The 13,802-nt window shown below is 28.2% G+C and overlaps 1 protein-coding gene across 1 annotated transcript; it reads left to right on the top strand.

The window, feature by feature from the left end:
• Nucleotides 1-2,296: 2,296 nt before the first annotated feature.
• LOC107457215 (uncharacterized) lies at nt 2,297-9,286 on the top strand. The gene is made up of 4 exons (XM_016075321.4): nt 2,297-2,454; nt 4,599-4,713; nt 7,628-7,728; nt 9,172-9,286. Exons 1-4 carry the CDS (start codon nt 2,395-2,397, stop codon nt 9,211-9,213), a joined length of 318 nt encoding a protein of 105 aa, XP_015930807.1. The 5' UTR covers nt 2,297-2,394; the 3' UTR covers nt 9,214-9,286.
• The last annotated feature ends 4,516 nt before the right edge of the window (nt 9,287-13,802 follow it).

The following is a 13,802-nucleotide window of genomic DNA, read 5'->3' as shown; positions in this document are numbered from 1 at the left end:
TTTATAAAGTTTTGTAATTATTACATAAATATATTTTTTTGACATACATTTAATTGTTCTCCCTTGTTTTTGTTGGTCCCTCTCGGTGACTTTTTGTTATTAGATTAACAAAATATGATTCTAGTAGCTTACTCCAATAAAATTAAGATTAACTATATTCAGAATCATTTGGCATGATGTTGTTGCTCGAGATCATGTCATGATAGTCCTATTTTACCGAAATCACATGATTTTGACCAATACTTATCCCTTTATACTATCGTAAATAAAAACTTTTTTCACGGAGTCTGTATAAAAACTTCAGAGTGTAGATGCAGTTTTAATAGGTATCAAATTCACTGATGTTATATTGTAAACATATTCGTGCATTTAGTAAATATTCAAACTGCACCAATTAAAAAAATACCAGGAGGGACTAATACTAAAATTAATTTAGCATCAATAATAAATGTGGAAATGTGTTTTCGGTTTGCTGGACGCAAGGAATTTTAAGCTTAATGTTTTGTTTTTTTAAATTTAATTTTAAGTGGATAAAAAATAAATTCAATTGAAAATAAAATAAAAAGTTTGAGCATGTCTTCATTTTCTCATTTTCTGGTAACTTTTAGCTTGCGTTCGGCTAACCAGATTTTTTTTTCATTTCTCCTAAGCGAATAAGTGCCATTTCTTTGCTTTAAGTTGTTAGAATACATAGCGAATTTTTTTTCTTTTTTTAATTTCAGTTAGTACTTATTACCAAAATTAAGCATCACTGGCGTTAAAAATTGCTTGACATTTCTTTACGGTTGTCTTAACCAAATTAGTACCCTTTCTTCTTTAATATTGCTTTTGACATAGCTTATTTTTAGTTTCGATTAGTAATTTTCACCAAAATTATTCAAGCATCAAAAGCATCATTAATAATATTACGATTTTTTACGTTTTTAAAGTACGATTTAGTACATTTTCTCTATTAATTTTGCTTTAGAGTATATATTTCCTTTACTTTATTTGGTACTTATTACCAAAATTAAAGACGCATCATTGGCATCTATAATAGTTTGATATTTTAAATGAATTAGTACAATTTATTCATTAATTTTTCTCTCTAGAATACAGTTTATTTTAGTCCTTTTCCATTTCGCTGGGCAAGCGAAAACGTTGCTAATGCAACCATATTCAGTGCAATTTAACTGTTTTTAATATTTTACTTCTAAGTAACGTTTTTTTTTCTTTATTTAAGAAAAAACTGTAAAAAACACTTGCGTTTAGTAGTAAAATAGTCGAAATGGAATGCCTGCAACTAACGTAGTGTGGGTATCATGACCCTGATTGGTTATTGAAACGTGGTGTTTGGTTACGCTAGCAACTGTTCTTTCCATTCTACTTCAAATATCAATTCTCTTAAGTGACACATTCTATATTCTCATTCAAGGATTCTTTCCCTAAGGTTTCAATTCTTTTACTATATATTTCTTACTTAACACAAAGACCAGTCTTGAAGCTATGTATAAAAAACTAATTATTCAACGAAGTTGCGAGGTATACAAAACAAAAATATATTAAGGTTACAATAAAATGCATAGACAAATAATAAATCAAAATTAATTAAAAGAGGTGGACGAGAAAAAATTACACTTCAATAAATTCAATGCGTGATACTGCATGAATAAGATGAGAAATAATTATAGATGTTTTTGTTTTAAATTTCGTCATTTCTTTTTTCATAGAATAATTTCATAAAAGTAGACGAACCGTTAAACAAATTGGTTTGGGACTTTTAAAGGTTTCAAAAATAATTATTAGTCATAACATAAAAAAACGCCTAACTCACTGAGGCCTCAGATTCGGCGGAATATTTTTTGAGAACCGCTGCTTTAGACCATGACATAGAGAGCTTATAAAGCTTATAAAAGCTTTAAAGAGCTTATAAAAGCTTTAAAGAGCTTATAAAAGCTTATAAAAAATAATATATATTTATTATTTTTTATAAGAGCTTATAAGAGCTTATAAAAAATGAAAATGCGCCAAGAATTTTTTTTCCTAGGAATAATTTCTTTCTATAAAATTATCCCACAACAAATTGTGCACCTTGAGTTTGCACAATACCGTATTTTAGATAGGTTACAAATATTTCATTAAATCTATAATATCGTGAGCTTAGCATAATCTACGATATCGTGAGACTAGGAAATTGCTCTGCCAGATAAACATATGAAATTCGCCAGATAGAAAAGTATTTGTCAAAACTTGAAGGAAATAATATGATGAGTTAATTGAATCGATGAAAAACAGGGGAAAAAATAATCCTGAAAACATGAATTCCTTAAGTAAGAATCTTTCTGATTGAGAGGATATGGATATAAATTTCGGCTTAAGAGTTATAGCAACTAGATTTAACTTCAATCTTCAATCATGGAGAAGTCATCTTTTCTTGTGTTTCTGGTTGTTGCAACATTGGTGACAAGGGTATCGGTGAGTATTTTGTTATTTGCAACGATTTTTTTTTACGTTCACTTGCAGAACCCAACAATATTATATTATATTAGAATGCAGTTTGCGTTACTATATGTGAAGGTTAGCTTTTTCGAAATATTTTTAGCTTTGAAAAAAAGTTTTTGTTGGAGAAAAAAAGTAAACATAAACCATTGGATGCTTGGTTCTACTTTGTATATCTTTTGTAATATCGATTGGATGATTCTTCAGATGTTTTAACACTTTCATTTATAGAATTACTATTATTATCGATTACCTTACATTTGTAAATACTTGTTATTCAAAACTTTTGAGATTATTTAGACGTTGTAAAAATTTGAAATATCGAAATTAAGAAACGTTTTGGCAATCATCAATTTACCAAAACAATGACATCCTTCAATAACCTTCTTAAACTATTTTAAATTGCTAATTTAGATACTAATATTAACGCAATAAAAATCAAGAGTACAAATCTACCAAGATGGAAAACCCAGCTGAATCCGCAAATCAAGAGGTTAGTACAATGGTAAGGGTAATGCAATGGTTTTCTTGTCATGTTATTCCTAATTTTCCCCTAATTTATTTTTAATTTATTCCTTATTCCTAATCTAGATGGCATACAACTTATTTTCATAACAAACAAAAAATTAAATTGAAATACTTCAAGTCATTTTCATTGCATAAAAATAATCGTAATATAATTAATAATAGAAAAATTAAAATAATTTTTTAAAAAGTAATCTCTCGTTTCTATTAACAATAATGACTGAAATAAAAAAAATGCATGTTGTAGCATAAAATGCACAATGCATCAGAAGCTAAAAACATTCTATTACATACTTATGATCAGTAAAGGAAGAATTAAAAGGAGAATGTTTTTAACTCGTAAAAAATTATTTTTAAAATAAAAAGAAATTCGAGGATTAAGAATGTAATAAATAACAACTCAAAAACATAACCCATACCATTCGTTACTAAAGATCATTAATGAGAAATTAAGATAGGATAATTTTTTTAAGAAATAGCTTGATGTAGAATGAAATGAATGAGGCCTCATAAGCTTGAAATCCTCTATTTATTTCTTATGATCAATATAGGAAAAAATAAAATGTGCAAAATTTTAATTTCATGAAAAGTAACAGTAAATGCACAATGAAAATCTAAGCAAGATGAAGAATGAAATGAATCAGAAGCATGAGGGTGATATTTATCGAAATAATTAAAATTAGCATAATTTCAAATCTATAAAAAGATAAAATGAAATGTGTAGAATTAAATATATAAGGCATCAAAAGCATGAAACACACTATTTATTACTTATTTATTGAAAAAACTGAAGCACGAATTATTTCTACTCTAAGAAAATTAATTTTTAAATTTAAAAAAAAAATAATGATGAAGAATGAAATGAATTTGAGAAAATCAGGAGCATGAAACACTATCTCTCTTGATCTTTTATGGATTGATTACTTATTGAAGAAATGAGATAGTCATTATTTCAACTCCTTAAAAAACATAATAACATAATATAAAAAATATCTCAGATAAAGAATGAAATGCACAAGGTATTAGAAGAGTTGTTCTCAATTGATAAGTCGATTTTTGAAATTTTTGCTATAATTCAAAACTGACCAAAAAATTAATTTGAATTGAATTTATAGTCAGATTCGATGGCCAAAATTACTTATACCATTAAATGTTTCTTAAAAAAATAATTTTTAAAGAATATTACTTGTTTTATAATTTTTTTAAATATATATTTCTTCAAAACTCTCCAATTTAAAACTATTCGAAATTTTTTTTAACCAATTTAAATATTTTAAACAATATTTTTTTTAAAAGAAAATATTGCTTTCACACGTTTTTAAAAATATTTTTTTATAAAAGTCTCTATATTAACTTTGGAATCGAGAACTATATTTGTTGTGGTCTAAATTAGTTTGAACTTTGTAATTTGATTAAAAAAATTTTTATTGACAAGGCACAACATTTTCTGCGATTTAATACTACTATAAGAAATAAATGATTAAAAAATAATTCAAAAACTAATTATATACATAAATAAGAAAATGAATAAAAATTTATTATTATTTTTACTTCAGCGTCTTAATTAGTGAAAATGTAATATTTGATATACATAGGCACAGAGAACAACAAGGATTTGTCACCAACAATCAGATTGCAATATTAAAGAGGAATGTTGCGTAAGTGGTTTATTGCAATTTGAATCTCACTGCCTGAAAAAGCGACACCTTGGTAAGTTCATTTCACTTTGATTTAATTATATACTATTTTTTTTGTGCATGTGCAATGTTAACTCCTATTTCGGCAGCTTTACCATATCGCTAACTTATTCATATACTGATTTACTGCAAGAACCGCCCTTAATATATATACTTCGAATCCTTGCGAAAAACGAAGACAAATTCGCCCATTGGGAAACGCAAATAAATATTTAAACGAGCGAAACGATCATTCTTCAAGGTGAATGTGCGAAACACCGAAATCTGTTTAAATGCGAAAAGAGGAATTAAAAAAAAGAATACTTTAACACCTCTAAGTTTCAATATGCAATCGTACAAGTATTGATGTTCAGTACCAATAATATACTAACTTCGAAATCTGAACCTAAATAATAATTTATAAAATGAACTTCATCCCTCTGATCGAACAATAGGCTAACATTAACATATGATGATGTACCGCTTGCAACAAGAATAAACAGTAATAAGCGAGTAAAAAGAGGCTTAGTCAATCGAATTCCTTCTAAATCTAGCAATCATGTCACCTTTTTTTAAGAATACATGAATAAATAACTGTAAAAAATTATAACTTTTGACTCACCAGAATTATTTGATATCATTAATATCTTATCAAATACAGCAGATTTGAGTTCTGAAATTACATTATTTATTCCTTTTATTAAAAACATAACTATCTGTTTGAAAACATCGCCACGCAGAATAAGCTGTAACAAGCAGCTGCATACTTTCGACCCAGAAAGTGTCAAGAGCTAGAGATAGTTGCTGTTTACATTTATATCGAAAACACCATCCATATAATAAGAACAATGAATCACAATTTATACTTTCAGGCCTAGGGTGTCGTATATAAAAAGGAAAGCAACACTCTTTTCTTTCCTCTCTTCTTTAATGGGCAAAAAGATCAAAATAGATCTAATACATCAATAAGACATTAAGTATACATCGAATTTATTACTTAAACAAAACTCTTTTCCGTGGGGATAAACGTGTGCCCCCTACCGAAAAATATACGAAACCGCAATTAATTCCAATTTATAAGACCAACAGTTCGCTCCCCTTCCCATAGCTTATCGGCTACTACTAAGGAATGATTCCTTAGAGTGTGAGTGAAAGAAAGACACAGAAACTCACACAGATAATTCATGCAGAACTGGATATCAACGTACACAGTAAAATGATGTCAGAGTAATTATAACCTTCAAATATTTGGAGTTTAGCTGAAGTATCCTTCTGAAAATAGTTACTTAGTTTACAGAATTTATGTCCATATTTTTCCCCAGTCTAAATCTTTGTCATTTTTAATTTTTTGAGCAGAATAATTCCCATTAAACACCACATGTTTTCACACAGTGTATCATAACTGAATCTTAGAGAATAGATAAGGCCTCTTCCAATGGAATTATCAATAAGTGCTCAAAACAGAAACCCCTCTCCCTTTCAAGAAATGGGAATCACCAAAGGTGTTTAGCGAAGGAAGTTAGCTGTTAAGGTACATATAATACGTTAAGTTAATCGATTTGAAGGAAAATTGCGAAAACGATAGAAAAAAATTTCAGAAAAATTTGATGATTTCTCTTGACATTTTCGTTATAAATACTTGTGCTTTTTGCCCTAAAAAGTAACGAAAAAACAGTGAAAGTACTACATTTAAAAAGTAACGAAGTACAAGTAAAAGGACGCACATTTTACTTTCGTTACAAGTAACGAAGGCGAAAGTATTGCCATGTACGATCATGACCAAAAAAGTACCGAAAATTTAAGAAAAAAAAGTAGGGGATGTTTGCAGAAAATGATTTGTAAATAAAGAAAAAGAGGGTCATATTCGGATTCAGGACGTGGTTTTACAGAAAAAATGTCATGTCCGTTCGAATCGTGATAGATAATAAGCAAGGCAAGCATTAGCTATAAAAAAAAATTCTCTATCTAATTAAGTAATTTGTTGTAAATAAGATCTTCGACTTAAATATATAATTTGAGTAAGATAAAGTGATATGAAAATTTCTTTGTATTCTGATTCATCAAGGCCGGTAGTCGTAATTACAATTGTACTTTATAGTAATAGTATTTTCAAGACTTTATAAAGTTTTGTAATTATTACATATAGATATTTTTTTGAAATACATTTAATTGTTTGGTGGCAAAATCGACCTAAGTTTAGCTTTTCTCAAATTCTCACTACACTGTTAAAAATTTCTAGGACAGAATGGTTAGATAACAATTTATTTAATTGTTATATTACCACATTCAGACAAAACAATTAAATTCCATAAATAAGATGGTAGTTAACTGTGAGAAAAACCGTTTATTACTGCTTTAAATGAACTCGATTAAGTAACTAGAATTTTATCGCATCAACTAGGCCCACCTAATAAAGCCATAGTTCCTTGTTGTTGTGTGCATCATATAGCCGAGAGGGCTCTAATCTGACAATTTCATGACCGACAGAACAGAAGTGCGATCTACTTAGCACATAAAAGTATAGTATATCCCACCTCAGGTGAAACAACCAGATTAACTAATTGAGCAACATTCCACGTTTCATTTCATAAGAAAACAACTCAACCACACCCTGTATCCAAAGTCCATTACCTAACGAAAGGTCTGACTCCAATGTCAAGTTAAATTCCTTTTTCATGATTTTCAAACCATGCTGGTTGTAAATGGTTAAAAACTGTATATTTTTGTAATCAAGGTTTTTTAACTATATTAGTTGTAAACAGTTTCAAAAACGTAAAAGTAAAATATGTTTCTCACCGTAGACAGCTTCCGGTTATTTTATATTAATTTTTAAATGAAAATTCCAACAGCGTCACTATAACCTTTTTTTAAAACAATTATCTCAAATTTGTCAATTATATAAAGTAAGACAAGATTAGTATTCTTTTATGAAATTGTGATTTGTGTAGGGGAATTATGTTTAGAAGACCAAGTTCCATTTAATGGTATGTATGATATAGTATGCCCTTGCATGGATGGATTAGAATGTCGGAAACAAACTTCATCAGTGGTAAGACATGTTTTATCAATTTGAAACGTTTTAGAGTCATTTTATTCGTTTTGATTTGCATGTTAGTTAGATACAATTTGTGTAGTTGTCATATTAATTGAGAAGAAAACTGTTTCCTTCCTTAGAAAGGATAGCTGCATATTTCTTTCACTATACTAATTTTTGCCTTGTAAAATTAATCATGTAATTTTATACGGTAACTGCAAAATTTGAGAGAAATCGGTTAAAAAATCGAATTTTCAGGAACTATGAAACCAATTTCAATCAAATTTTGTAAGTTCTCATTTGAAAAAAGTTACTTTTGAATGTTGTAAAAATCCGTAAACGTTACAATTTTAAAATTTTCTTGACTGTTATTGAACAAAATAATAAAAATACGAAATATATATTAGAATTTATTTTTTGCAAGGAATTATATTTAAATAAACGAATTTTATAATTGTGTGCACAAAAGTTTCTGTTCGACTAAAATCTTTTCTAGTTATGGCGAAATACGCAAAATGTAAAACTAAGATTAAGGAATCAAAATTTCGAAGATCTCTCTTGACCAAACTATAGGGACCCTATTTCCCAGATTGAAGCTACCTGTTATATTTTGAGAGTCAGAAATCCAAGTCCAGATACAAAATAAAAAAATAGGCACTTTTATTCAGAGGTACGTTTTTGTGTCCGATTTCATAACTTAAAATATCGTATGCAGTAATTTATTAGCATATTTTAAGGTCACTGTCTCGAATCATTAAGATGGAGTCCTAGAAAGTGAAGATCTAATCATTGGATCAAGTGTTATTCAGGGTGATCCGTTTTTTTTATTGCATTTTACCAACCATTATTTTAATCAATGCCAAGTTTTTAAAAGACTACCTACTGACTACTGCCACAATATTTGATTTTATTGTTTAAAAATTTCCAAGATAACTTTTTTGAAACTGATTGATTGAATTTGATAAACATTTGCAACTTTTCAGAAAAACAATTAGAAAAATTTGAGCTTGCAATTTTTTTTATCAGAATTATAGTTACATATATCAGAATTATAGTTACATATTATCAGAATTATAGTTATATATAATTATAGTTATACTGCATGAGTTGACATGAAAAATAAATTGAGATTAAAACATAATATTTTGCATCGATTTTAAAATTATTGTCTCGATTACTTTTTCTTAGTATGTCTCTTTTTTCTTATTATGCTTTATACTCGAATTATTCTTTTTTTTATTACTGTTGTTTATTTCAGAAACAACAGAACGTATCTTATTTTTCATCAAGTTATTTAGGAAAGGTGCTTCACCAGTTGATATGAAAACAATTCTAAAATTAAAACATAATATTCGATTCATGATTAGTTTACGTTTAATTATTTTTTCTTAGTATGTCTCTTTTTTCTTAATATGCATTTTTAAATTCGAATTAAATTTTTTGTTTACTTTATTTCAGATAACAGATGGGGCAACTTGTCACCCAAAGAAGGAACATTAATAATAAATAAAACTGTTAATTAACTGTAACTGTTAACTGTAACTTTGGCAAATTAAACTGTTGTTGACTATTCTATTGGCAAGATGTTTATTTTAAATTGCACGCAATGAATTTGTAACGATGTAAGCTGGAATTTTAAGTACAAACTTTTTGTATTTTTAAATGAGAAATATTATTTAAGGTTATTCATGTCCGGGAAAATTGTATAATCGTTATTCAGATCATGTTTTTAAAAATTGTTCATTATTGCTTGATAGAAGAAACCTGAATTGTAATATTAAAGAAAATAGTATTTGATGTTATCAAGTACTGTAAAATTTAAATGTTAATTAATATTGTGTTATTCTGTTCCTGCATTTTATTACTCATATTTTGAACGCACTTTAAATGCAAAAATAATCAAAAGTAAATTTATCATTTAAAAATCAAAATGGAGTTAACTTTAATTTTCAAATTGAAAACCTTAACCATCAAAAAAAAATAAGCCATACCTCTCTGGCCTTTCTTAACTTACCCGCATGTCTAATGATGAAGAAACATACTTTTCACAACTCTGGGAATGAATCAAAGATTACCAAGAATCTAAAACTGTGAAGGCTTGGTTACATATAACGTTTATTTACAGTACCATAAACGTTCACCAGGAAGCATAACTATAAAAAAAGCTGAAGTGGTAAAATATTACTTGATTAAAAACTTATTTGGACTTAAAAAACCGGAAATTAGTAATAACAGTCGACATGTTTCAAGTGCTCTGAAACATATGCCCATTTTCCAGACTTGCCAGGTTGAATGAAAAGAAATAAAACTTATTTGAAATACAAAACGCAAAGTTACCAACAAAAAATGGAAATTGTTCCATTTTTCATTGGAAACTTCACGTTTTATAATTTGAATCACTTTTGTTTCTTCTCGTTTACGTCTGTCAAATCTTGAAAATAGACATCCGATTTTTAGAGTTTGAAACATGTCGACTGTTATTTCTAATTTGTGCAAATATATATTTTAGGACGCACTAGGCGAAACAAGGATAACCGCTTAATATGGTAAATAGTGCGTCCCTTCCTTCGAGGAATATGTTTCAGGCAATCTTTATTCGCACTCACAACTTATGTTTGGTTTTTTAAAGATCTAATTGTTCTTATTTTATTAAATGCTAGCTTAATACCCTTTCTTTGCTAGTGGTGGAAAAATAAGCAGTCAATATATGATTACTGAACAACACTACGAAATCCTGCACAAATCTTATAGGTATATATGATCACAATTAATAAATCTAAAATAGTTCCATTTTTTAAAAAAAATTTATTACTATATTTTGTCTCTCTCAGTTGCTTTACGTTATAAGATTAACGAAGTAGGATTTTAGTAGCTTATTCCAACAAAATTAAGATTAACTGTATTCAGAATCATTTGGCATGATGCTGTTGCTCCAGGTCATCTCAGGGTGGTCTTATTTTACCGAAATCACATGATTTTAAACAATACTTATCCTTTTATACTATCGTAAAAAAAAACCTCTTTTCACGATGTCTGTATAAAAATTTCCCAGTATTCGCGATTGCAACGAACTATAGGGGGCGTTGTTGTATGAGACGAATACCTGCGACTTCTATATGAACAGTCATTCAGTAACTCTGGAGACGTCTTTAATGTAGCGTGTAGAATTGTAACGTTCCTTCTTTATTGTGGCTTATTAAATTTGAAACAGAAAAATGTTTGATATTCTTTCTTAAGCAAATGAAAAAAAAAAATAGTATATCTTTCTTTTTTAGAGAAGAAACATCCAAAACACATCGAAAAAATATTTGCAAATAAACAGAAAAAATATCTTCTTATTAGAGTTAAAACTTAATGCCTGAGAAATATTTTTAATAAATTTAAAGATATAACTAGGAGGCTTCGCCCCCTGCTCGCTCGCGCTCGCCAACCCCCGGAACTGCTTTCGCAGTTCATTTCGGATTGCTTCGCTATCCGATGCTCACTTTGCTCGCTCATTGGATACGTTCTTAACGTCTAGCTTTTGTATATTTTTTTGAACACTGAAGTTCCGAAAACTTTTCACTGTAGAAAATTCTAAACCTGTGCATTTCAATATTAATTTGAAATTGCAAACAGTTCACATATTTTTCTTAATCACACTGTTTTAAATTTCAGTTGTTGAGAAAAGTAACTGTTGTAAGTTTTGTTTTAAAGTCTTTCCCACCAGAGGGCTAAAATCATGTGTTGTAAAGCAATATGAAATAGTACTGAACGCCGGATGTAAAGCATAGGCTTCGATGAAGATAATTTTGTGAGAATTATTTTGATAATTCGGTGAGAATTCACCCGATTAGACACATGATGCTCACTACATGCTCTTGCGCGCCGAAGCCTATCTATTAAAACGTATTAGCGTTTTATATAATAAAGATTAGCCATATGATGCTGACTACATGCTCTTGCGCGCCGAAGCAGCCTATCAATTAAAAATGAAAACTGTTGCCAAAGCGAGAAAAGAAATATCATCGGTTTTATTGATACATACGTATTAGCGTTTTATATAATAAGATATGAAAGGCCTATTTAAACTTTACATTCCACAGTTTTAAGAATCATATTACTTCAAAAATAAAAAGTAAGAAAAAAGTATACATAAGCCTCATAATTTTATGCAATTTAATTTTGTGAAAAAGGTTTTTGGACAATAATTTTTATCAAAAAATTTTAAGTTTCAATAAAAATCATTATTTAGAAACTAAAAAGTGTAAAATAAATAATACTTATCAAACAAAACAAAACAGTTCTAAAAATTCCTCGCGTTATAGTAAAAAACTTTCATGTTTTTTGTTTTGATTTTATTCATAATCGGACGTAGAAAACCATTCTACAGAAAATTATCATCAAATAGGAAAAAAAAAATTTTACAAGTAAAATTTTTTATTTTATTAATTATAACACTTACCTGCCTTATAAATCCGGAGAATTCCAAAATTATATGTTCTTCATTGGAAAACTTTATTCTCAAATAATATATACACAGATTATCCCTTCATTACTTTAAGATGACATTAAAATTTTATAATGGCAAGATCTCGATATGAATTTCAATATGTTACTTAAAAACAAAATAGCTCAATTCTTGGTACTTACGCACTAACGCCACCGCAGCAGAATCTGCTCTAATGCTCCAATAAAGAGCAATCCTGTTGTTCACACACAGTTATCTTTTGGATTCCTTGCTGTCTTGTTGTTTGTTGATATTTGACGCCATTTTTTAGTGCTACGAAAATGCGTCTTTGGGATTTGCCAAAAACAGAACAAGATGCAATTTTATTTTTTCAGGACCGAAATATTTTACCCAACAAACGAAAATGTACCGATTTCCATGACATGAAACTTTATCTTGGTAAACGTACGTTTTGGAAATGATATTTCAGTTGGAATCTTATTTATTAGAGTTCATATGGCGAATTTTTATACGTAAGTACGTAAGAACGTAAGTACCGAATTTTTATTCCATAATATTCTGAATCATATAACTTCAAACATTAGAATATGCAAGAAGTATATATTAACACATAATGTTATACCATTTAATTTTTTCAAAAAAAAGTATTTTGACAACATTTTTTAGCCAAAAATTATACACTGAAAAACGTAAAATAACGAATTCTGAGGATAAAAAAAAAAACGAATTTAAAAATTCCTCATATTGAAATAAAAAACTTTCATATTGTTTCCTTTTTTTATTCTTATAGTTCGTAATGAGACGTAAAAACCCATTCTGTAGAGAACTATTATCTAATAGGAAAAAAAATTATTTACAAGCAAAATTTTTATTATAATATAAACGTGGTAAAAAATCATAGCACTAACCAGCTTAATAAATCCGAAGAATTCCAAATGAAATGTATCCATATTCGTACATTTAGTAACTATTAAAACTGCACCAATTACCATAATACCAGGAGGGACTAATACTAAAATAAATTTAGCATCAATAATAAATGTGGTAATTTTTTTGGTCTTTTTCAGCTGGAGACAAGGAATTTTAAGCTAAATGTTTTTTTTAAATTTAATTTTAAGTGCATAAAAATAAATTTAATTAAAAATAAAATAAAAGGTTGGGGCATGTCTTCATTTTCTGGTGACTTTTAGCTTGCGTTCGCCTAACCAGAATATTTTTTTCATTACTTTTAAACGAATAAGTGCCTATTCTCTGCTTTAAGTTGTTAGAGTATATAGCGAATTTTTTTTTTTAAATTTCAGTAAGTACTTATTACCAAAATTAAGCATCAATGGCATTAAAAATAGTTTAACGATTTTTTACGCTTGTCTTAACCGAATTAGTCCCCCTTCTCTATTAATATTGCTTTTAACATACCTTATTTTTAGTTTCGATTAGTAATTTTTACCAAAATTATTGAAGCATCAAGAGCATCGTTAATAATATTACGAATTTTTACGTTTTTCAAATACGATTTAGTAAATTTTCTTATTAATTTTGCTTCAGAGTATATATTTTCATTATTTTATTTGGTACTTATTACCAAAATTAAATAAGCATCATTGGCATTATAAGAAACAACTCTTAAAAGAAAAACAAA

Source organism: Parasteatoda tepidariorum, unplaced genomic scaffold (assembly GCF_043381705.1).
Source record: "Parasteatoda tepidariorum isolate YZ-2023 unplaced genomic scaffold, CAS_Ptep_4.0 HiC_scaffold_1176, whole genome shotgun sequence".
Lineage (NCBI taxonomy): Eukaryota > Metazoa > Arthropoda > Arachnida > Araneae > Theridiidae > Parasteatoda > Parasteatoda tepidariorum.
The sequence above is the reverse complement of the archived record's forward strand: the minus strand, read 5'-3'. Positions and strand labels throughout refer to the sequence as shown.